The sequence below is a fragment of the Herpailurus yagouaroundi genome, unplaced genomic scaffold (assembly GCF_014898765.1).
Source record: "Herpailurus yagouaroundi ecotype Mexico unplaced genomic scaffold, PumYag 221, whole genome shotgun sequence".
Lineage (NCBI taxonomy): Eukaryota > Metazoa > Chordata > Mammalia > Carnivora > Felidae > Herpailurus > Herpailurus yagouaroundi.
Genome location: NW_024412452.1, coordinates 300,441 through 324,097, shown reverse-complemented (window position 1 = coordinate 324,097; position 23,657 = coordinate 300,441). Strand labels below are relative to the sequence as shown.

General features: G+C 45.9%; 2 protein-coding genes across 7 annotated transcripts in view; both read left to right on the top strand.

Annotated features, from left to right (window-relative positions):
* TCF7L1 (transcription factor 7 like 1) overlaps nt 1–18,021 on the top strand; it is a 159,673-nt gene extending 141,652 nt beyond the window's left edge. The window contains exons 7-14 of the mRNA XM_040458304.1: nt 10,821–10,953; nt 12,039–12,144; nt 12,447–12,530; nt 13,278–13,421; nt 14,133–14,292; nt 14,379–14,486; nt 15,414–15,489; nt 16,619–18,021. Of these exons, the coding sequence (XP_040314238.1) occupies nt 10,821–10,953; nt 12,039–12,144; nt 12,447–12,530; nt 13,278–13,421; nt 14,133–14,292; nt 14,379–14,486; nt 15,414–15,489; nt 16,619–17,052 (1,245 nt within the window). The 3' untranslated portion in view covers nt 17,053–18,021. The remainder of the gene's footprint in view (nt 1–10,820; nt 10,954–12,038; nt 12,145–12,446; nt 12,531–13,277; nt 13,422–14,132; nt 14,293–14,378; nt 14,487–15,413; nt 15,490–16,618) is intronic.
* A 4,567-nt stretch (nt 18,022–22,588) lies between these two features.
* The window catches only part of TGOLN2 (trans-golgi network protein 2), an 8,668-nt gene continuing 7,599 nt past the window's right edge, over nt 22,589–23,657 (top strand). For 2 of the 6 annotated variants that reach the window (XM_040458350.1, XM_040458349.1), the window contains exons 1-2: nt 22,589–23,162; nt 23,392–23,621. In XM_040458350.1, the coding sequence (XP_040314284.1) occupies nt 23,117–23,162; nt 23,392–23,621 (276 nt within the window). In that variant the 5' untranslated portion in view covers nt 22,589–23,116. Of the gene's footprint in view, nt 23,163–23,391 lie in introns of all 6 variants that reach the window. The other 4 variants (XM_040458344.1, XM_040458347.1, XM_040458346.1 and 1 more) reach the window with 4 other exon arrangements.

Sequence of the window (23,657 nt, the reverse complement as noted above, 5' to 3'; positions counted from 1 at the left end):
TCAGCTCAGGTCATGATCTCGCGGTCCGTGAGTTCGAGCCCCACATCGGGCTCTGTGCTGACAGCTCAGAGCCTGGAGCCTGTTTCAGATTCTGTGTCTCCCTCTCTCTGACCCTCCCCTGTTCATGCTCTGTCTCTCTCTGTCTCAAAAATAAATAAATGTTAAAAAAAATTTTTTTTAATAAAAAAATAAAAATTTTAAAAAGGCATAAACGGGCCTCAAAAGCTCAAGGAAGGAAAATTTATGGGCAAAAACCTTAACATTAACCTGAAATCCTACAGTTTGGGAGAAGACCCCCCCCTTCTCAATTTTCGAGTTGGAGCGTCTCATTCCAACTTCTGAGATACATGTATGTGTGGGAGCAAAGCCTGACACACCTGGGGGGGACCATCTATGTGCCAGAGAATGTATAACACCGTGGGTGTGAATCCCAGCTCCTCCTCTTCCTATCGGTACAGCTTTAGCCACATTTCCTCATTTCTCATTGCTTTGGTTTCCTCGTCTACAAAATGGGAATAGAAGAGGGCTCGATCTCAAGAGTCGTGTGCAAACGAACCAGTGCGTTGTAATGATTTTAGAATTGCGCCTGACACGAAGTAAGCCCTCAGTAACTGTCAGCTCACTGCGGGTGCCACCCCCACTTACCGTTGCTGTTATTAAGACAAGGAAAGAGCAATTAAAATACTGTTTAATTAGCAGATGAAAAGGTGATGAGGGCCTGCAGTAGGTGCCAGTTCAAGTGGACAGATCACGAGGGTAAGAGAGATAATGAGCTTATAGAATCTCACAATTACTCTCCCAAGGATATGATTTAATTGGTCTGAGGCAGTGTTGGTATCTTCGTTTTTTAAGTTCACCCAGGAGGTTCTAAGGGGCAGCCAGAATGGAGAATCCTTGCCCTAATCACAAATCAGAGGCCAAAGGGAAGGAGCTAGAGACAACCCCAGTTTGCTAGGTGCCGGCTTCTCTAGGCTGGAGGCGTAAGCAGAACTTGGAGGTTCCCGGAAGTAGTTGTGGAGGTTTGGACACTGGTGTTTTTATTAGAAAGTTGAAGACGCTTGCTTATGAAGTTGCATTTAGAATCACGAGCAGAATATTTTAAGATGAGGTTGGCCCCGGGAGAAGGGCAAGTGAAGGAAACCGCCTGCGTACTTGGCAGAGATTTAGTGAGTCGTGTCAAAGCTGCCTGTCAAGGAAATGTGTATAAACAAGCCATAACTGAGCCAGGGTGGGGATGGAGTTAAGTGTTATTACTGCTTGGGTTTTATGCCTTAAAAACAAGCTCTAAAAACCGAATAGCTGTGATATTTTCTATGTAACGATTTGTAATATCTGATCACTGTAATCTCCTTGCACGTAGACTGTTACCCAGACCGTTACCGTGGCCCCATGTGCCTGGCCCCCGTCTTTTCCCTCTTCTCTCCCTGGAGCACTGTGCCCAGCCACACAAAACAAATATATGCACTTCCAGAACATAACCAACTCGAAGATAGGAATCCCACCTGCTTTGGTCACGTTCATTCACCCAGCGCTTATTGTTAACACCTAACACAGAGTAGGTACTTGTAGAACATTTGTGAATGAATGGAAGAATAAGTGATGGGGGAAAGGTTGATACCCCTTCTAAAGCCCTCTCTCCTTCTTGCTCCATTCCCTCTTCTCCTACAGGACTTTTTTTTTTTTTTAACTGAATCTGTTTTTGAACCCATAAACGTAATGCCCGTGTTGTGTAAAACACTTGGGAAGATGCAAAGTGCACAGAAAGAGCCCCATAATCCCACAACCCACACATGTTTTGTTATACAGCATTTCGTTCTCTTCTGTGTTTGTGTGTGTGTGTGTGTGTGTGTGTGTGCGCGTGCACCTGTAACTTGCTTTCTAGAAGATGACCAAAATGTTTCCTTTAAATAGTAAGCTCCCGGGGCGCCTGGGTGGCGCAGTCGGTTAAGCGTCCGACTTCAGCCAGGTCACGATCTCGCGATCCGTGAGTTCGAGCCCCGCGTCGGGCTCTGGGCTGATGGCTCAGAGCCTGGAGCCTGTTTCCGATTCTGTGTCTCCCTCTCTCTCTGCCCCTCCCCCGTTCATGCTCTGTCTCTCTCTGTCCCAAAAATAAATAAACGTTGAAAAAAAAAATTTTAAAAAATAAATAAATTAAATAAATAAATAAATAAATAAATAAATAAATAAATAGTAAGCTCCCCATTCTGCCATTAAATATTGGGCCGCTCTCAGAAGCAACTGTCGGATTGTCAAGCCAGTGCCTGGAAGCCCTCCTCTGAAGAACAGCCGCCTCGCTGCTTCGCCTTCGAGCTGAGAAGTCTGACTTTGCTTAACATGCCAGTTCTCAATTTAAAACATTTATCGAGGGGGCACCTGGCTGGGTCAGTCCGTTAAGCATCCGACTCTTGATTTCTATTCAGGTTATGATCTCACAGTTAATGAGATCAAGTCTCACATCGGGTTCTGCACTGACACTATGGAGCCTGCTTGGGATTCTTTCTCTTCCTCTCTCTCTCTCTCTCTCTCTCTCTCTCTCTCTCTCTCTGCCCCTCCCCCACTTGCACGCTTGCACCCGTGTGCTCTCTCTCAAAAATGAATAAACAAAAAAAATTATTGAGGTTTCCCTTTAAAAAATTTTTTTTAATGTTTTTATTTATTTTTGAGACAGAGAGTGACAGAGCATGAGCAGGGGAGGCGCAGAGAGAGGGGGAGACACAGAATCTGAAGCAGGCTCCAGGCTCCGAGCTGTCAGCACAGAGCCCGATGCGGGGCTCAAACTCACAGAGTGTGAGATCGTGACCTGAGCCGAAGTCGGTCGCTCAACCAACTGAACCACCCAGGCGCCCCTAGGTTTTCCTTTTTAAATTGTGCATAGTTTCTCCATATTCTTACTGGTATACCTGCTGTGGACCCAAAATACTTCAAAACTCACCACATAGCTTGTTGCTGCTTTGGTTTGCCTCCAATACTGATTTCAATTCTTATTGTGCAGTATTAATTCTTTATTTGGGTATAATTTTAAACTTTCAGAAATATTACAAGAATAATACAAGGACTCCCATATTCTTTTTTTTTAATTTTGAGAGCGAGCAAGCAGGGGAGGGGCAAAGAGAGAGGGAGAGAGAATCCCAAGCAGGCTCTGAGCTGTCAGTACAGAGCCCACTGTGGGGCCCAAACTCACAAACCACAAGATCATGACCTGAGCCGAAATCAGGAGTTGGACACTTAACCTACTAAACCACCCAGGCACCGTAGGAACTCCCATATACATTTATCCAGATTCAGAAATTTTTGTCCCATGCTTTGTCCCTCTCTCTTTGTGTGTGTGTGTGTGTGTGTGTGTGTGTGTGTGTGTGTGTGTGTGTACATGCATATATACACATGTACATATATGTACAGATTTTTTTAACAATTTGAGAGTAAGTTGGAGACACTATGCCCCTTTATCCCTGGATACTTGGGATGTATCTCCTAAGAACAAAGATATTGCCTTACAATGACTGCAGTACAGTTATCAAAACCAAGAAGTGAACATTTCACATTACTCTCTAACCCATGGTATATATTCAAACTTTGGCAAATGTCCCAATGGTATCCATTACAACCATGTGCTTTTCCCTGGCCAGAGTCCAATCCAGGATCACACGTGGCATTTACCTGCCATGTCCCTTGTCTCCTTTTATCTAGCAGGGTCCCTCAGCCTTTGTCTTTCCTGACCTTGATGTTTTTGAGAAGTACTGAGCAGCTATTGTAGAATGTCCTCCCTCTAGGGTTTGTCTGTTTTCTCCTGGTTAGGCTCCAGTCATGTGTCTTCAGCAAGAACACTACTGCACTGATGTTGTGTCCTCCTCAGTGCCTCACATTGGGGGGGCAGGCTCCCGGTGTCCATCTGTCCCCATAGTGGAGATGTCAGCTTTAATCATTCGGTTAAGTTGGTGTCTGCCGTGTGTTTCCACTGTGAAGTGGCTCTTTCTCCGTTTGTAACTAATAAGTACTCTCTGTAGGGAGACGCTTTGCAGCCGTGTGCGTGTCCTGTTTTTCATCAGACTTTCACCCTCTAGTTTGGGCAGTCATTGGGGATTACCTGCCTCCATCCCTTTACTAGTTTCTGCTATGGAGAAGTTAGCTTTGGGAGATTCTTACTCTGTCTCCCAGCTCATGAATCTTACTATAGAGCAGCAGAGCAGTCATTGTGACAAGTCCAGTCTGTGCACCGAAAACACTCTGGAAAAGATGACAAGGTGTAGAGGACAGAAGCTACGAAAACAGTCAACAGATGTGTTCCTGCAAAAGAGACCGAGCCAATGAAAACGACAAAAGGCAGTGAGAGAGGTGAAGCCGGGCTTTAGAAATAAACACTTGAATTTATAGATCAGAAGAGTTCACCTGAATTCTCCAAAGTAAATGAAAATGGACATTCACCTGTGTACATCCTGACAATGATTTGAAATGTGAGGGTTTAATCTTTTTTTCCTACAAGCATACGTGCAGGGGAGGAAAAAAGAACGGTACCAAAGAAACAAAAATAAAGGGTTTCTTTTGTTGTTTTCTTTTTTTTTTCTTTTTAAAGTTTTTGTTTGTTTGTTTTGTGTTTTTTGTTTGTTTTTGGCTTGGTTTGGTTTTTGGGTTTTTTTTTGTTTTTGTTTTTGTTTTGTTTTGAGAGAGGTGGGAGTGGGGAGAGAGAATCCCAAGCAGGCTCCGCACTGTCAGTGCAGAGCCCAATGTGGGGCTCGAACTCACAAATCATGATATCATGACCTGAGCCGAAATCAAGAGTTGAATTCTTAACCGACTGAGCCACCCAGGCGCCCCTCTTTTGCCATTTTCAATGCCAGCAAACACAAGGGCAGAGAAGGAGAGTTTTGATAAGGAAAAAGATTTATCTCAAGAATTTTATGCACAGTCCACTTTGCGAGGACCTCAAAAATGTGACACTGCTTAGAAGGACCTGAAACGCATTCCAGTTCTCTAAACCTGGTCTCACCCGTTGCCCCACAGAGACTCTTGGTTTATCTTTACGTCTTCTGTCCTGCAGCACAACTGCTTCCCGCGGGTGAGGAGCCCAGAAAGCATTTGTTAATACAGTCACATGGAGCCCCGTGTCCTCATTTCTTCTTTCTGCTCCAGTCCACTGGCCTCCCTGTGGTTCTTCAAACATGCTGAGCACACTGCCCACCTCAAAGCCACTGCACTGGTGTTCCTTCTGCCAAAATGCTCTTCCCCTGTCTATCCACACATCTAGCACCCCACTTCCTTCAGGTATTTATTCAAAAGTCGTTTTCTGCTTGAGGCTTTCCCTGTTCAACCTGCGTCACAACCCACACTCCCTTTGCCCTTGACTTAGTTTTTCTCCTTAGCATTTCTCACTATTACTGCGTGGTTTATGTTACTTATATTCCATCTCTCCAATTAGAATATAAGTACCATGAGAATAGATATTTCTGCCTAAATAGATGAGTCTCTAGTGCATTCACAAGACCTAGAGCAAGCAACTGCTGGCATATAGTAGGTACAATATAAATACTTGTTCCTCTTCTCTCTCTCTTTTTTTTTTTTTTTTTTTTTTTGGTAGTGAAACAAGAAAGGAATTTATCCTACTGCTTTTATTGTTGTGATCAGTGTTTTCTGCAGAGCCAGGCAGTTAAGCAATCCATCTATGTCATCAGAGACCCCGATTCTTCCGTCTCTGCTCTATCAGCTTCCAGCCCTTTGGCTGCCCAACTCAGTGCCTACGGTACAGACAGTCTCCACAAACATTTACCCAATACATAAAAGTGTGGATTTCCATTTATCTCAGTAGAGGAAAAATCCATATAGGAGACGCATAACTTCAGACTTCCTTCCCTTAATAGGATACAACGACAGAATGGCAAAAAGCTTACATTTTGCCTTTCAAGTAGTATTTGTTAGAGGTGTGTGTGTGTGTGTGTGTGTGTGTGTGTGTGTGCGCGCGCGCGCGCACGCTCAGAGAGAGAATTGAGGTTTTCCGCCCCCCACCAACTTTGATTAGGTTCCTATGTGGCCCCGGTTCTATTATATATAAATCTTTCAATCTTATTTTCTGCACTACCAACTGGCCAACTCCCTTTGGGATATTTTACTAATTTTAAGAAAGACATGGGGCTAATTTAGAGACAGGTGGCCAGAAAACAGTGAGGAGTCCAGAGACTGTGGCATATGAGGGAAACAGAAGACCTCAGAGAACAAGGTGTTTGTCTTCCAATGCTTGATGAGTTCTCGTCAGAGAGAGGGAATACTGATTTTATTAAGTGATATGCCCATCTATAGGGCTAGGAAAGAAACACGTAAGGAATTTAAGGAAAGAGTTCCTAGGGCCTGAAATAGGGTACATGCAAAGAAAGTTGTTCTCTCTCCAAGCTTGAGCAGTGAATCCAGTTAGTTGTCTCCAAAAAGTTGTGCACACACAGGATGTTCCATTGAGGTACAGGTCAGAGGTAAAAACACTGTCACTAAAATCATTAGGAAGAAGTTCATCGTTACTGTATGGAATGTGAGGGGGGATCAATAGCATGAACTTCACCTACTTGTTGGTTCTCAGCAAATGACAGTTCACCTGAGCCCAGCTACATCGATTTTCAATTTGCCGAGTTTTTTTTTTTTTTTTAAGTTTATTTATGTATTTTGAGAGAGAGAGAGCACGAGTTGGGTAGGGGCAGAGAGAGAGGAAGAGAGGATTCCAAGCAGGCTCCGTGCTGTCAGCAGAGCCCAACACGGGGCTCGACTCACAAACTGTGAGATCATGACCTGAGCTGAGATCAAGAGTCAAATGCTTAATGAACTGAGCCTCCCAGGCGCCCCACAAATTACCTAGTTTTAAGTAAAATAACCCATGAGGAAATGGACAAGTAGCTTTGAAAGATTCCTGCAATAAACTTAGATTGAAAATACTACTAAGAACACAAACCAAAGGAACAAATAAGCAAACAAACAAAACATGGTAGAACTGACACTTTTTATTAAGTTGTGTGGTCAAAAAAAAATTTAGAGACCCCTGGCCCAGCTGATCGTCTGTCACTGTTAGAATTGGAGTTAACACTGAACTTTGTAGCGGGGGCCAGCAAGTCCTTGGAAATCCTCTTTCTTTGGCAGTTGACTGTTCTCAGCAGATAGCCCTGCGTTGGGAGAAACCAGTCCTCTTCTGGCCTTCATGACCACTTCAGACCCTCTTCCTCCCTACGGGCATTACAACGCTGTGAATAGGCTGATATTTTAGCAATTATTCCAGTTTCTTTCCCCCCACCCCCCTGAGCCCTGTGGTTAGGCATAGTCTCTTGAACACAGTTCCAGCCCCCACAGAGAAGGTTGTTTCCATCAGTAAACAGACAAATGGATGTAGATAGATTAGAGTTTTTAAATACATAAAATCAGATACAGTTAGCAACCTATTGGAACTCTCAGTATCTTTCCTGGGCAGTCTGTTGGCCAGTCTGTGCTGCTTTATGAGTGGTACCACAAAGCCAAGACTCATCTTTGCCTGATCTAAGAAACCTTATCCTTTTGATCTCTGAAATCAAGATCAGGAAGAAAAGACAATAGTGAATGAACAATAGGAGCCAGGAGGCTTTGTGGACGTCTCCAATGACCAGTTGAAGGAGAGGGGCCTTGTGGAGGGATGGTCTCTCTGGCTGTGCTAGAGCTGTGTGGCGTTAGCTTTACTTTAAACTTGAAATTAAGTCTTTAATGGTGGGAGAGGAGGCATTGCTTCCTCAAGGACCCGGAGTTTAAGGAACTTTGGCTTGGACCAACTCTAGAAACAGATTAAAACATTCGAGGAGGACTTAAACTGGAAAAGAGTTGGGTATACGTGACTGCAGAAGGATTCAGGTCCTTCTGAATGGCTGTGAGATGCTCTTCCTCAGGTAAATCTGGACTCAGCTACTGTGCTAAGTGAACCCCATGGCTTCGCCTGTGCGCGTTATTTGTACTGAGGTTTCCCATTGGGTGGTGCAGAGTGGTTCCTGATATTCCTACACTTGGCCTGAGTTTATGCTGTGGACATCCTGCCACTGAGGGTGGCTGAGAGGAGAAAAGAGTGGGAACTTTTACTGGAACAGTAGCCTCTAAGGAGAACCTTCCCTGGGGAGGCAATTCTCAATTATCAGGCCCAGAGGCCACATCTTCCAGACTGATCAAGGAAAAGTTTACCCTCCTTTCTCTTTCTGTGAACCCACCACCTCCCAGTCCATTTTCTGGACAATGATGCCACCTAATGGGAACCAGTAATAACTTTCAGAGCATTTAAGTGAGGATGCCTACCTTTTTAATATAACTCACATTTCTCTGCTTTGTACTTTGCTACCTATTCAGTGCTGTTTGCAAGCTTCTGGTGAGGTCAGGCTCACCAGTACATAGGCAGTCAGGATTTCACAATACTGTTAAGTATTTTTAGATGGCCATAAATACATATATCAAAGAATCATACTGTACACTTCAAATAGATTTCAGTTTTATTTGTCAATTATACCTCAGAAAAGCTGAAAAAAACATTAATTAAAAAAAATTGGTGGGGCACCTGGGTGGCCAGGTCATGATCTCACAGTCTGAGTTCAAGCCCCGCGTCAGGCTCTGTGCTGACAGCTCAGAGCCTGGAGCCTGCTTCGGATTCTGTGTCTCCCTCTCTCTCTGCCTCTCCCCCACTCGTTCTCTCTCTCTCTCTCTCTCTCTCTCAAAAATAAACATTCAAAAAATTTTTTAAAAATTGGTACAAATGATGTAAATTAATGTAAATAAAAAACCAGATGTACACAAAGTAGAAATGAATGGAGATATACCAAAATGATAATAGGGGCTGGATTAGGCTAGTGTGGTTGTGTTTTCTAAATGCTTTATAATACAATTTGTGGGTTTGTTTTTTTTTTTGATTCATCATAAGTGTACTTTTTTATATAGACAGTAATTACAGTTGGAAAATACAGAAATAGAAACAAGAAAAACAAAATCACCCATAACTCCACCACTCAGACATACCTACTGCTTACATTTTGGTGGGTTTCTTGTTTTTTTTTTTTTTTTTTAACATAGCGTTTATGTATTTTTTTCTTAATTGTAATCATTCTGTGTGATTCTTTTATCATTTACTATTACTTTAGTAATCATTCTGTTGCTTTTATGATACCAAAAAAATCATCCTTTAGACAAAGCTGTTTCCAGGAAACCCTAATGCACCATTTAAATACATAAGGTTCCAAGAAATCTGACCTTAAAATAATTCTTATACTCTTATTCGTGCTGTTTGTTCGTGTACATAGAGATACCTTCAAAAGCCAGTCAGGGAACAGGAAAAAAAGTAAGGAAATGATTTTAGAATTTATAGGTAAAAGTCAACTGAGCCCACTGGGATTGAGAGGTGATAGGAAGTGGTTCCAGACCCACAGCACCTGGTCATGTGCCAGCGCCACCTAGTGGTGTGGGTTATGAACAGTCTGAACTCTCTGCCTCGCATAGGCGGGTCTGGGAGCTGGACTCTCCTGGTTGGGGACCTTGCTCCAGTATTCTGCCTCTTCTCTCTGCTTAGCCTACTGAAAATAGAGCAAGACTACCTGTCAGCACACGGATATATAGACATACGGATCGAGATTTGCATTAGGAGCACCAAATGGGCACTGTGAGAAAGAAAGAAAGGGCTCCCAGAGTCTATGAAATGAAAAATTCAAATGGAAAGACAGCAGTTTGGAAACGTAGCCCTTGGGCTGCCTCCAGATCATCCTCCATATTGCAGATCTCTTTTCAGAGCAAATCTCTTCTCCACTTGTATGTAATTAATTTACCTTATTATGCAGGAAAATGTATGTCAGTCCTTTCTGGCAGATATATGTTTGGGCTCTTGGGGAGGCAGGTAGGACCAGAGAAAACACTCTGGTTTGTTAAAGCTCTAAACGGCCGACATGAATCCAGTTCTGCCATTTAGTAGCTCTGTGTCCTTGGCTATGGCTAAGCCACTTAATCTTTCTGAGCTGTTTCTTCATCCCTCGAATGGGGTCATCACAGCTTCTTTGCTAGGTTATAAGGAATAGATGTATTGCCTAGCCCTGTGCTTGTAGTGAAGGGCTCAATAAATTGTAGCTCTTTTTTTTTTTATATAATAAAACCCTGATTGTTAACTCAGATTGGGTTAATAATTTAATTCAGTTCACCAATTCTAGGACTTACAGGTTTTTCCCACTTTAAATCTCAGAAATCAGGATGTGTCAGTGGCATGCCAGTGGTTTTTTTCCTTCTTAACAGTTCTATAAAATAATGGTACTTCTTGCATTTGCTGGTGTTTTCAAGGAAATGTGGTAATTAGGTTAGCTGTGTTTGAAGTGCTACAGGGAGACCTGTTTTAAGTGCTCTTGGACTGTGTCTGTAAAGCCTGAACATGACAGCTGATTCCATGAGGTCTCACGGTGACAATTCCCCACTGGTCTGTTTCCCAGCCTCAGACTTGAGCTTGTGAGCTACTATTTCTATGAAATTTATTTGGAAAGGGTGTGTTTAACCTTTTAAACTTCACTGAGATTACACAGAGCACAGATGATAACTCAATCACCTATATATAGCATTTTGTACTGCACAGCATACATGGAGTAAATATATGTTTTTTTAAAGAGTAGGTATGTGGGAAGGTGAGTGTAATCCCTCCTCTAATTCTGTTGGTTCTGTCCCTGCTGTGTAGACTGCTACTTTCTTTCCAGGGCTGTCTGAGGGCTGGATGGGCTATTGCATGGAAAATACCTGGCACATATTGGACACAGTAAATAACAGCGGATTGTATTCTCTGTCTCCTTGGTAACTATGCCTAGTCTTTTTCTCTCTTTCAGTCTAATAAAGTTCCTGTTGTTCAGCCCCCGCATCACATGCACCCGTTGACGCCCCTCATCACCTACAGCAACGACCACTTCTCCCCTGGCTCCCCTCCCACACATCTCTCCCCAGAGATTGATCCAAAGACAGGTGAGTCATCTGCCGCCCAGGCTGGCCCCTGTGCAGAGAGCTCCAGTGGGGCAGGCTTGTCTTCTCAGGGAACATAATGACCCTGGAATCGGCAGCCCTGGGTTCAGGTCATGTCTTCAACTCCCAAGAGCCCATAACCCTGCCTACTGACATTAGCCCTTTCAGTGTTTTCATCCACACCTCCTGTGTCCCTTCCGCATCATTGAGGCATTGTGAGGATTAAAGGAAATTCTATGAGGCAGTGTCAGGGCCTGGCTCCACAGTAAGGAGATGGCACTCTTCTGCCATAGATTCTTTACTTTATTTAGACTCTCTTAATACTTTGGGGTGCAATGAGCTGGAAGTGGGGGTGGGTGGGAATCTTTTTCACTGACCTTGAACTCTAGCCCAGCTGGAGGCTGTGCCTTCCTAAACCAAGACCTTTGCCTTACACTGAACATTTTCAAATAGAGTTACCAATCTAGCCAGACTTCTAAGTATAGCTTTAAAGAGGTAAGGCCGAGCTGGATTTTTCTTTTCTTTTTTCTTTTCTTTTCTTCTCTTTTTTTTGAATTGCTCACCAGAACTGACCATCTTAGGGAAACATAGCTTCATCAAATTCCCAGAGTTGCAGTGGCTCAAAGTATTTTTGGAACCCCTCTTTAAGGAAATCAAAGTTACTGTAAGTTACAAATAATGAGGAGGACAAAAGTGGAATAGAAATCCAAAGTTTACTTCTCCATGAATGAGGCAGGTTTTCTAAAGGGGTAGATAGCTGATGACTCCGGAGAATGTCTTGGGTCTCTCAGTCCAAGATTTCTGGCCCCTTTCTTGGATGACTCCTATGTAAGCAGCTGGAAATTACTCCTGCTGATAGGTGGGATCCATGTAGCCAGAGAGAGCTGGCTGTGTTTGTCCTGCCTTCCTTGAATATGTCCTTGACTCACCAGCCAGCAGAGCTGGAGAGATGACAGAAGGCAAGGACAATGAAAGGCCTTCCGTGCTCCAGCACACTTGGGGACATGGGGCAAGGGACTTCCCATTTGGTGTTATTTTAAGGTGCTTTGGTAGGGCCAGGGAACAGTCTGACACATGTCTCTTTGAAGCAGGAATCCCCCGGCCCCCTCACCCATCTGAGCTGTCTCCATATTACCCACTGTCTCCCGGAGCTGTCGGACAAATCCCTCATCCTCTCGGCTGGCTCGTCCCGCAGTAAGGAAACTAGCAGACTTTCTTACCCTCCTTCTTCCTCATGCTGTGCTCGGCCTCCTGTACCTCCAGCGTGCTCTGGGATCTGTGTGCAGCACCCCCACCTCCCACAGTGGAGCTCTCTCATCAAAGCCCACAGCTCAGACCTCCCTTCTCTCCCTTGGGCAGCTAGCTCCCCACTCTTACTTCCTACTTCCTGCCCTCTGTCTTTCATCCTTTCTTCCAGCCCCCTCTCCTTCCCTGTCCTGAACAGTCCCATTGTAACCAGTATGCTGACCAGATTTCCGTGCTCCCGGCCCTTATAGGCAAGGACAGCCCATGTACTCCCTTCCTCCTGGTGGCTTCCGGCACCCCTACCCTGCCCTCGCCATGAACGCCTCAATGTCCAGGTGAGTCCCGGGACTGGGGGCTGTGAGCATGAAGTTCCCTTGCAGAGAATGGTCCTCTACTCGTGTCCTTGTCATTTGTGACCATGAAAAGCTTTCTCTTGGCCCTAAACTGGGAGGCACGGGCTCACCTTTTCTCCCCACCCCTCTTTGCCGAGGCGCCTCCTCACACATACTGTATGGTCGGAATGCAGACCACAGACTCGGCTCGTTCTTTGCCCATCTCTCTAAGGGAAGAATTTCAAAGCCCTAGTACTCAGCATCCCCACACGTCCCCCCACCTGCTGGGCTTTGTGGCACTGAAGCCAGAGACTGGAGATGATTAGTGTTTCCTGAAGTGATGTCAGGAGAGGGAACAGCAAAGGGGGCTCCTGTCCCAGGGGCCGGATCTACCTGACAATGGTACCTGTGGTCACAAAGGAAGTGGAACCCACGGCATATGGTGTGGTTCCCCATTGCGGACACTGGCCTCTGACCCGCCACACCTTCTTTTGGATTTTCATCCTACCTGCGTCCAGTACGAAATACAGGAGTCCTGTGCGTTTGTGTGGGAAGGGGAGGTTTGTTGGGTGTTTCCCAAACCTGGTTCTGTCGAGGTCAGTGAATGGGCTTCCGTTCCTCAAAGTCTGCCGTGGCAGAGGTATTTACCGAGCTCTGCCATAAAGGCAGGCAGCCACCAGGTCCTCTGCCGGGTGACAAGCATTCAGCCTGAAACCTCGTGTTGTCACTTGTTTCCCCCCTGATACACAGCCTGGTTTCCAGTCGGTTCTCTCCTCACATGGTGGCTCCGGCCCATCCTGGTCTGCCCACCTCAGGGATTCCCCACCCCGCCATCGTCTCCCCCATTGTCAAGCAGGAGCCAGCACCCCCCAGCCTGAGCCCCGCCGTGAGCGCGTGAGTATCAGGCAGCCTGGATGGGACGGTGGCCAGTCTCCAAGCGGCAGATGCCATTTATTTTTCTCCCTGGTGGCATTTAGCAGGCAGCCAGCAGCCTCCCTCAGCCATACCCTTTCTCCTAGGAATTGCTCCCTTTGACTCTCTGTGTCCCCACCCTCTCAGACATCTTTTCTCACAGTGAGGAGAGTTTTACAGACAGGATTTAGAGGCTGAAAGAGGACCTGAGAATGCTTTTGGCTTCCTTCCCCCTCTCCCTTACGCATGAAAACATGAGCCCTTAAGGGAGGATTTTCTCCAGGTCCATAGCTGACCGGCAGCGGAGTTGAGACTACCAGCAAGGCCTGTGCTGTGTCCACTGAGCCATGAAGACAGCAGGACAGCCAAAGTCCACGCCTCATGGCGGGGAGACTCCCTCTTGCTTCTGCCCAGAGCGCCCTGCCCCCTTTCCTCTCTATCACCTGTGACGGGGGGGTCTCACCAGCTCCTCTGCTCCTTCAGGGGCCTTTCGTAGACTGTGGCCTGAGGTCATCCCAAGGCTGAGGGCTGCTTGTGGAAGACACTCGGGGGCTGTAAGCAGCCGTGGCAACTTGAATGGATGACAGCCGGTCATCCCTCCTCCCTGCGGGCACTCGTGAGGGGCATGGATTGCGGGTCAGGTGACAGGGTGACCACTGACTCTTGCTAACCGACAGCTTTGTGACTCCCCAGGAAATCACCAGTCACGGTGAAAAAGGAAGAAGAAAAGAAACCCCACGTGAAGAAGCCTCTTAATGCCTTCATGTTATATATGAAGGAGATGAGGGCCAAGGTGGTGGCCGAGTGCACCCTGAAGGAGAGCGCGGCCATTAACCAAATCCTGGGAAGAAAGGTAGGATCCGCTGTTTCCCTCCAGGCTGTGCGGGTCAGCGACCCCCGCATTCCTGCTCCCCGTCATCTCTGACCCTCTCTCCGCAGTGGCACAACTTGTCCCGAGAAGAACAGGCCAAGTACTATGAACTGGCCCGGAAGGAGCGGCAACTTCACTCCCAGCTCTACCCGACCTGGTCAGCCCGGGACAACTACGTACGTGTCCCCTCGGGCCCCGACGCAGCATCTGCGAGAGGAAGCGGGGAGGGGGACGTGGCTGCATTTATAGAGGACACTTAAGGCCAGGGAGAAGGCTCTATTGCTCTAGAAATAAGGAAGGCATTTTAATTCTCAGGAGGTCAACAAGGACATGGTGTTGACATCCTATGGACCGAGGTAAATCTGTACCCTCTCATTTGAGGTGGATTCAGCCTTCGAGTCCATAAGTCAAGGTGCAGTGCGAGCTATGTTCTGGCTCTGGTGGCAAGGGTGTCACCAGCCAAGGGTTCTGAACCTGGGGCTTGGAGAACAATGTATGAGCCTCAGCTGGCATTTTTTTCTAATGTTTATTTTTAAAAGAGAGAGTACAAGCAGGGGACGGGCAGAGAGAGAGGGAGACAGAATCCAAAGCAGGCTCTGTTCTGTCAGCCCAAAGCCCGACATGGGCCTCGAACCCATGAGCCATGAGATCATGACCTGAGCCAAAGTTGAACGCTCAACCGACTGAGCCACCTCAGCTGGCATTTCTAATAACTCTTCGAAACAAGACAGATTTTGTATGTCTGTTCTTATTTGCTGTTTTTTTTTCTTTCTGGTGAGAGGCCTCAGAACTGCCTTAGATTTTCAGTGGGGCCTGAGTCCCCTCAAAAAAGATCGAGAATCACACTGGAGCAGTGCCCAAGGGCACTGAAGGGTGAGGCCTTCCAAGGAGGCCAGGACACTGGGTTGGAGGGGGAAGAATCGAATGGGGAAGGGAAGGCACCTTCCAGGAAGGCTCCTCAGAGGCTTCTGTGGAGAGTGTGACCTGAGTGACTCCCCTCCACCCCCAGCTTCTCACCCAGGGTCAAGGGCAGTATGGGCAGTATGTTCTGTCCCCCTAAAGAGCTGTCCCTGGTTACCCCTTTCTTTGGCCATAATTTTCAGGGTAAGAAAAAGAAGAGGAAGAGGGAAAAGCAGCTGTCACAGACACAGTCCCAGCAGCAAGTCCAAGAGGCAGAGGGTGAGTCCTAAGGAGGGCGCTGGCTCTTCTTCCCGCCGTCACACTCGCGCTTGCCTGTGGGTTGTTCCTGGCTCTCTGAAGGGTACAGCGACAGCGCTGTTTCATAATAGCTGCCATTTTCAGGGCCTCTGCCTCTTGGGAGCCTCTTGCATACCCAGGTGAGTGTTCTTATTATCCCCTTTTTAGAGATGGCAGGTTAAGAGGCTCAGAGAAGTTGGATCTTCCCAGTCATTCCACTTGTTAAATGGCGGAGGCAGGATTTGATCCCAGCACTCTCCCACTTCAAAGCCTAGGCATTCGGTTCAGTTGAGTTGCATCTTATTTGAGGGTTCTCAAATAAATGTATAAGGTAAAAATTGGAGATATTTGAAATGACCTCTGGAATTCAGTCGGGAAGGGGGCGCAGCAGAGACCGACATGCCACCTATTTGTGAATCCAATAGAAGCAGGTTTCCTGCAAGGTTTGGTTGGTCGAACCCCGAAAGAGTTTGCTTGGTATGGGGACCGCTTTGTGCCAAAATGATGTGCTCTGTCTTTTCACACTGCGGTCACACCTGGCACGGAGATGCTCATGCGGTGACAGGCGTTTAGGTCATGCCCCTCACCTTGTGCCCCCACCTCATGCACACCTCCGGACAAGTGTAGAGCAGCTGGTACCAACATGCCGTTATTCTCTTCTTCCTCCCTTTCTCTTTCTTTTCTTTCGTCTATATGATTTGTACATTCGTTTACGTATGAGGACACATAAGTAAAGTGTGTACGTGCTGCCCAACCCACCGTATACCTCCCTGCTTAGCAGGTGCTGTGCCCTCTCCGATAGCACCCTAAGGCAGAGATTTTAAGGCACATTGAATGGAGATCTGTCTCCCGCAGTGGTAAGATTTAGGCAAGGAAGGTGACGGTGCGATAGACCGAGCTGTTTTCCCTGCTATCAGATGTGAAGAGGTCTTTGTCACTTTGACGTTGCCCCTTCTCCGTGCTCCAGGTGTCCCTGAATGCAGCTTCCTGGTCTTGAAAGCCTCAGATGTAATTTCAGGCCCTCCCTCCCCTCCCACTGGGCATCCTTGTGTTCTGCCTCACCCACAGCCACTAGCTGCTCAGCCTTTCGTGTATCTTTTTTCCCCCGTAGGTGCTCTGGCCTCCAAGAGCAAGAAGCCATGTGTTCAGTACCTGCCCCCCGAGAAGTCGTGTGACAGCCCTGCCTCTTCCCACGGCAGCATGCTCGACTCCCCGGCCACCCCCTCCGCGGCCTTGGCGTCGCCTGCTGCCCCTGCTGCCACCCACTCGGAGCAAGCCCAGCCCCTCTCCCTCACCACCAAGCCGGAGAGCCGGGCCCAGCTGGCTCTACACTCGGCCGCCTTCCTGTCCGCTAAGGCGACAGCCACCTCCTCTGGCCAGATGGGCAGCCAGCCCCCACTCCTCTCCCGGCCCCTCCCCCTCGGGTCCCTGCCCACAGCTCTGCTGACTTCCCCCCCCTCCTTCCCCACCACGCTCCATGCCCACCAGGCCCTCCCTGTCCTCCAGGCCCAGCCTCTTTCCTTGGTTACCAAGTCTGCCCACTGAGCTGCCCCCTGACCTATGCAGGCCGTCAAGTGACTCGTCAAGTAGTAATGATTCAGAAGAAACAACGGAAAAAAAAAAAAAAAAAAAAAAAGGAAACTTTATTGGTCAATATTTGACCACTCTGGACTGTTCTGTAAAGTGACTGGTAACAACAGCACTTTACGTTTTGTAGATGTAACCAGTAGCTGATCTTAAGGCTTTTTTAAAAAACAAAACAAAACAAAACAAAAAAAAAAATCTTTAAAAGAAAGAGAACTGAAAAGTAGCGTGTTATTCTTCCTGTATGTGCAGTGGTGGATGGGCCTGGGCAGAAGACCCCCTTCTCTCTACCTCTTTCACTGTTCTCATCGCTCCCACGTGCCCCCCTCCCTTCCCAGTCCGCATGTTGGCCATCGCTGGGCCTCTAGCCTGCTGCCTCTTCATCTAGACGGCGCTCCTGGACATTTTCTTTTCCCTCACCAAGTGTTTCTCCTTTGCTCAGCTCCGTGGGTTCTTGCCTTCATCTCCGTCCTCTGCCCAGGGTAAGGCTGTCATCACGTGAGAAGCCACCTTTGCCTGATTTGTCTCCACCAGCATCCCTTTTTCCTCAGTGGGCCCTAACCCAACAACCTCCAGCTTTTGGTGGGAAGAGAGGTCCTCCGAAATGGTTCTTCCCCCACATTTAAAGGGATTCAAGGTGCCTGCCACTTCCTTGGTGAAGAAGTCTCTGTGCCACCCCCTCACCAGTCCAGACCTCTTCTCCTGGTCCCAGAGTGGCAGACGAGACCTGGCCCCCAGGCCTGGCTCTTGTCCCCTGGGTCAGTGCTAGCACAATCTGCCAAAGGTCGAAACTCCCTCCTCCCTCCCCCCATCACCTCACATGCTTCTTCTGTGTGTATTTCTTTTTGTTTTTATGGGGTTTTTTGGAGCAATTTAAACTTCCAGTTGTTTATTTTCACAAAAGAAAATAAAATTGCAGTTGCAAGACCTTTTCTGAGTATTTTAGTCCTTCTGTTGAATCAAGCCCCCATCTTCATACCAAGCCGTGTGCTGGATTTTTGTGGGGCCCAGGGAGGGGAGAATATGAAAACATGCCTGACGGAAAAATGCAACCCAACGTTCAGCCTCAAATGTACAGAGACCAGTCAGCATCAATAACTGAGATCCAAAGAGAGGAATCTTTATTTTCATTTATCTTATAATTGCCAAGATATAAGGGGGGCCTTTGTCATTTTGCATGGTACCTAACACCACCATTAATTTGTCTAACAGCTTTATTGAGCTCTAATTCACATAACATGCGATTTACCCATTTGAAGTATACAATTCAGTGGGTTTTGTGTGTTCAAACTTGTGCATCCATCATCACAGTCAATTTTAGGACATTTTCACTGCCTCAAAAAGGAACCGAAAACCCTTTAGAAGACATCCCTAATTCCTCCCTTCAACCCCCACAGTCCCAGGCGACCACAAATCTATTTTCTGTCTCTATTTGTCTACTCTGGACACGTCATTTTTTTTTTTTTTTAAGCTTGTTTATTGAGAGAGAGAGCACAAGCCGGTGAGGCACAGAGAGAAGGAAAAACAGAATCCCAAGCAGGCTCCACGCCATCAACACAGAGCCCAATGTACAGCTCAAACTTGCAAACTGTGAGATCATGACCTGAGCCGAGATCAACAGTTCGATGCTTAACTGAGCCACCAAGGCACCCCTGCACATGTCATTTAAATGGGACCATACGGGGGGCTGGCTCAGTCAGAAGATCATGTGCCTCCTGATCTCAGGGACATGAGTTCAGGCCCCATGTTGGGTGTAGAGATCACTTAAATAAATAAAAGTTTTGGGGCGCCTGGGTGGCGCAGTCGGTTAAGCATCCGACTTCAGCCAGGTCACGATCTCGCGGTCCGTGAGTTCGAGCCCCGCGTCAGGCTCTGGGCTGATGGCTCGGAGCCTGGAGCCTGTTTCCGATTCTGTGTCTCCCTCTCTCTCTGCCCCTCCCCCGTTCATGCTCTGTCTCTCTCTGTCCCAAAAAAAAAAAAAAATTTAAATAAAAAAAATAAATAAATAAAAGTTTTAAAAAAAATAATAAATGGGATCATACAACACATGGTCCTTTTTCATTGACTTCTTTCAGCCTATGATTTTCAAGGGTCATCCATGTTGTAGCATGTCTCAGTACTTCATTCCCTTTTCTACTTGTGATGGTACAACATATGTAATATAAAATTTGCCATTTTAAGGGTGCCTGGGTGGCTCACGTCAGTTAAGCATCAACTCTTGATTTCAGCTCAGGTCATGATCTCACGGTTCATGGGTTTGAACCCCGCATCAGGTCCAGACTGACTGTGCCAGAGCCTGCTTGGGATTCTCCCTCTCTGCTCCTCCCCTGCTCACACACACACTCTCCCTCCGTCTCTCTTATAAAATAAACAAACATTTTAAAAATCTGTGGTTTTGTATTTTAAAAAATTTTTAATTAAAAAAAAATTTGCCATTTTAACTATTTGTAAATGTACTCAGTGGCACTCATTACATTCACAATGTTGTGTCACCACCAACACTATTTGCAAAACTTCATCACCCCAAACAGAATCTACATAACCATTAAGCAATAACCTCCCTCCATCCCACTGCCCCCCCCCCCAGCCCCTGGTAAACTCTAATCTACTTTCCATCAAATTTCCTTGAATTTGCCTATTCCAAATAGTCTATGTAAGTGGAATCATCAAACATTCGTCCTTTTGTGCCTGGCTTATTCGACTTAAATCAATGTTCTCCAGGCCATCCACTTTGTAGCATGTATCCAAATATGTTTCCTTTTTTATTTTTTATTTTTATTTTTTTTGAGCTTTGCTAAAATACTTAAGTCTTCCTTTACCTTTTTGAGTACTTGCCAGGTTTTTTTGTTTTTTGTTTTTTTGTTTTGTTTTGTTTTACCCTACTCAGACATAGCTTTTTTTTTTAATTATAAATGTATATAATATAAAATTTACCATTTTAACTTAAAAAAAATTTAATGTTTATTTTTGAGAGAGAGAGACAGAGCATGAGCGGGGAAGGGGCAGAAAGAGAAGGAGACACAGAATACGAAGCAGGCTCTAGGTTCTGAGCTGTTAGCACACACAGAGCCCGACGCAGGGGTCAACCCAGGAACTGTGAGATCATGACCCGAGCCGAAATCAAGAGTCAGACACCTAACCAACTGAGCCACCCAGGCGCCCCTTTTTTAACTTTTTAAATGGACAATTTAATGGTGTTAAGTACATTCACAACATCATGCACCATAACCACTGTCAATTTCCAGAACTATTTCATCATCCAAAACACAAACTACTCATTAAACATTAACTCCCCCTGACCCCCAGACTTCACGAACCTCTAATCTACTTTCTATTTATGAATTTTCCTATTCTCAGTATCTCCTATAAATAGAATCCTACAATATTTAATATTTGTCCTTTTGTGTCTGGCTTATTTCACTTAGCACAATGCTTTCAAGATTCATCTACATTGTGGCACGTATCAAAATTTGATTCCCTTTTACAGCTGAATAATCCATTATGTATACAAGCCATTGTTTATCCGCTCATCTATTGATGAGTACATGGAGTTTTTTTTTATACCTTTTGGCTATTGTGAACTGCTTTAAACATATGAGTATGTTTGAGTCCCTGTGTTCAGTTCTTTAGGGTGTATATCTAGGAGTGGAATGGCTGGGTCATACGGTTAACTCTGTGTCAACTTTTTGAGGAATTGCCAAACTGTTTTCCATAGCAGCTGCACCATTTTACATTCCAACCAGCAATATATGAGGGTCCAATTTCTCCACATCCTTACCAGCACAGTTTTTCTTTCTTTGTTTGTTTGTTATAGCTATCCTGGTAGGTATGAAGTGGCATTTCAGTGTGATTTTGATATGTATGTAATACTAATAATGTTGAGCATCTCTTCACATGCTTATTAGACAGTTTTCCCAGACTATTCTATTTGTTGAAAAGACTTCTGTCTTAGCACACCCTTATTGGAAATCAGCTGACCATAAATGTAGAGGCTGATTTCTGGACTCTATTGACTTCTATCCAACTCATCTGTATGTCTTTATGCCAGTACCACACTGTCCTGATTACTGTAGCTCTGTAGTAAGTTTTATTTTTTTAACAATGTTTATTTTTGAGGGGGGGAGGGGTAGATTACTTAAATAAAAACTTTTTTAAAAAATCTTTAAAAAAAAAAAAAAAGGTTCATTTATCAATTCACTTCTTTTAGCCAGAACAGTCACATTTCTGAAATAATTTGGTAAAAGATTTCTCACTTCTCTGTGATTCTTTTTCTCTCCTCAGTAATGAGTGTGTGAGAGAGAGATTTCTTACAACAGGAAAACATTGAGAAGCATGTGAAAGAGTTTTTAAATAACAAAGTACTTGGTCCTGAAAACTATATTTATGCCACGTACTGTTCCTTGAAATTCTGAAGACTTTCAACTGACTAGAACTACATGGCATATAACCTAAAGATTGTACTCAACAGACTATTACAGTGTTATTTCCCCTGGTGGTTGTAGTATTTTTTGGTAGGATTACATTTCAACCTTAGTTAACTGGAATATTTTCTGATGTACTTTTGTGTCTCACAAAGACTTATGTCCTGGACATCATTTACTCCTAATCTGGCTCTACTCCAGCCTCATCACCTGCCATGTTCCTTATTGTCTGTTATCTGGCAATCCTGTCCTCGTCTTTAAGACTTACACGAAATGTCATGTTCCCACCTGCCTCCAGACCTTTGCACACACTGTACACTCAGCCAGGAGAGCTCACCTTTTCCCCTCAACTTCACCTGGGAAATACACTCTTTGGCTCTCAGCCCAAAAGTCCCTTTCTCAACAGAGATCACAGTTTCGGCACTTTGCTTTCTTGGCATTTCTTAGAATGCATACTCACACACACACAATTTCCATAAATAATTAATATTTGTATTCTCCACTAGATTACATGCTCCATTAAGTTAGCTCGCCTGGCAAATGTTTATAAAAGGATTTCAAGCGGTAATTAATGTATAAACAACAGCACTTTAAACAGTGGGATACAACTATTTACCCAATAATATCAACTTGGAGGAAAATGGATATGCATAGAAAAAAATACACCAATTAAGACAGAAAAGAAAATGAATGCTTTTGTATTTGTTTAAAAAAAACTCACGCTAGATGGGAACACAACAAAGGTAAGTGGTAACCTGTAGAATGGTAGGGAGCAAGAACTTTCTAATGTATACCTCTTTTTTTTTTTGTATACCTCTTTTTTAATATCCCATTTTGATTTCTGAACCATTAGAATATATTACCTAATCAAAAATATTAAATGTTTGCAAGACAGAAAATACACTAAAACTTTAATAGTGATTATCCTGGAAAGTGGGACAACGATTTTGTTTTCTATTTCTACAGGTTCACTAAATTTTCTACAGTGAATATGAGTAATTTCCATGACCAGAAAAAGGATGTATTTTTTGGAAAAGATCTCTGGGGACCTCGGAGAGCAGTTTCTGTGGGGTCGGGAAAGAGAGGAGCTGGGATGGGAAGACTCCCGCTACAAAGGTGGCAGGATGGGTGTCTGTTTCCAGATAGGAGACACCAGAGTACAGCACGTTTGTGTGCTACAGCGAAAGAACCACGAGAAAGGGAGAAGTTCAAAATGGGAACACAGGTTGGAGCCAAGAGGGGCCGAACCCCAGTGACGTCACTCCCATGGGATCACCCGCGGACCAGGGAGCTCCTGTTCGACCTGTATCGTCTCGGAAGTACAAGGGGAGAGAAGGAAAAGGAGAGTGATGTTTGTAGCGGCTGCTATGCAGAGAAGAAACCTGGAAAAGGAGGAGACTGTTAGATGCCTGCACTGAAGAATTGGACCACAGCACAGGGTAAGGGAGGAACCACCAGACACACCGGCCTTTTCGTAAGCTCCTCCCTTCGCCTGAGCGTGCGGCGGAAGACGCACGCAGGAAGGGGCGGAGCCAAGGGCACTAAGAGCGCGCACGCGCGGGTCTCGCGAGAGCAGTAGAGGGCGGAAGCACAGTTAGTGCAGGATGCGGTTCCTGGTTGCGTTGGTCTTGCTGAGCGTCGTAGTGGCGGGTAAGACCCCCCCCACTCCCACCCCAAATAATCCCACTCTCACCCCTAGGCCCACCATCCTCACCGCCCCGGGTCGCTCTCTGAACTCGCTACTTCCCTGCCGTAGTCACTCCTCCGCTTGCTATCACCCACCTCCCCCGTTTGCCAGTTGCCTCGGTTTCATCTAGCTTTGAGGGCTCCCTTCTCTTGGCCTCCCTCTCTTCAGGGCCAACTGGTTTCTCTGTTTCAGTAGACCTACCGCTAGAAAACTCTAGCCAGTCGCAGCCTCAGGCTACGGGAGACGGCTCTAGCAAGGGGAAGTCCCAGGTGCAGTCCACAGAAGATGACTCTAACAAGGAGAAGCCGCAGCTACAGTCCACGGGAGTTAACTCTAACAAGAAGTCTCAACTGCAGTCCTCGGGAGACGGCTCTAGCAAGGTGAATCCACAGCCACAGTCCACGGGAGACGGCTCTAGCAAGGTGGATCCCCAGCCACAGTCCACGGGAGACGGCTCT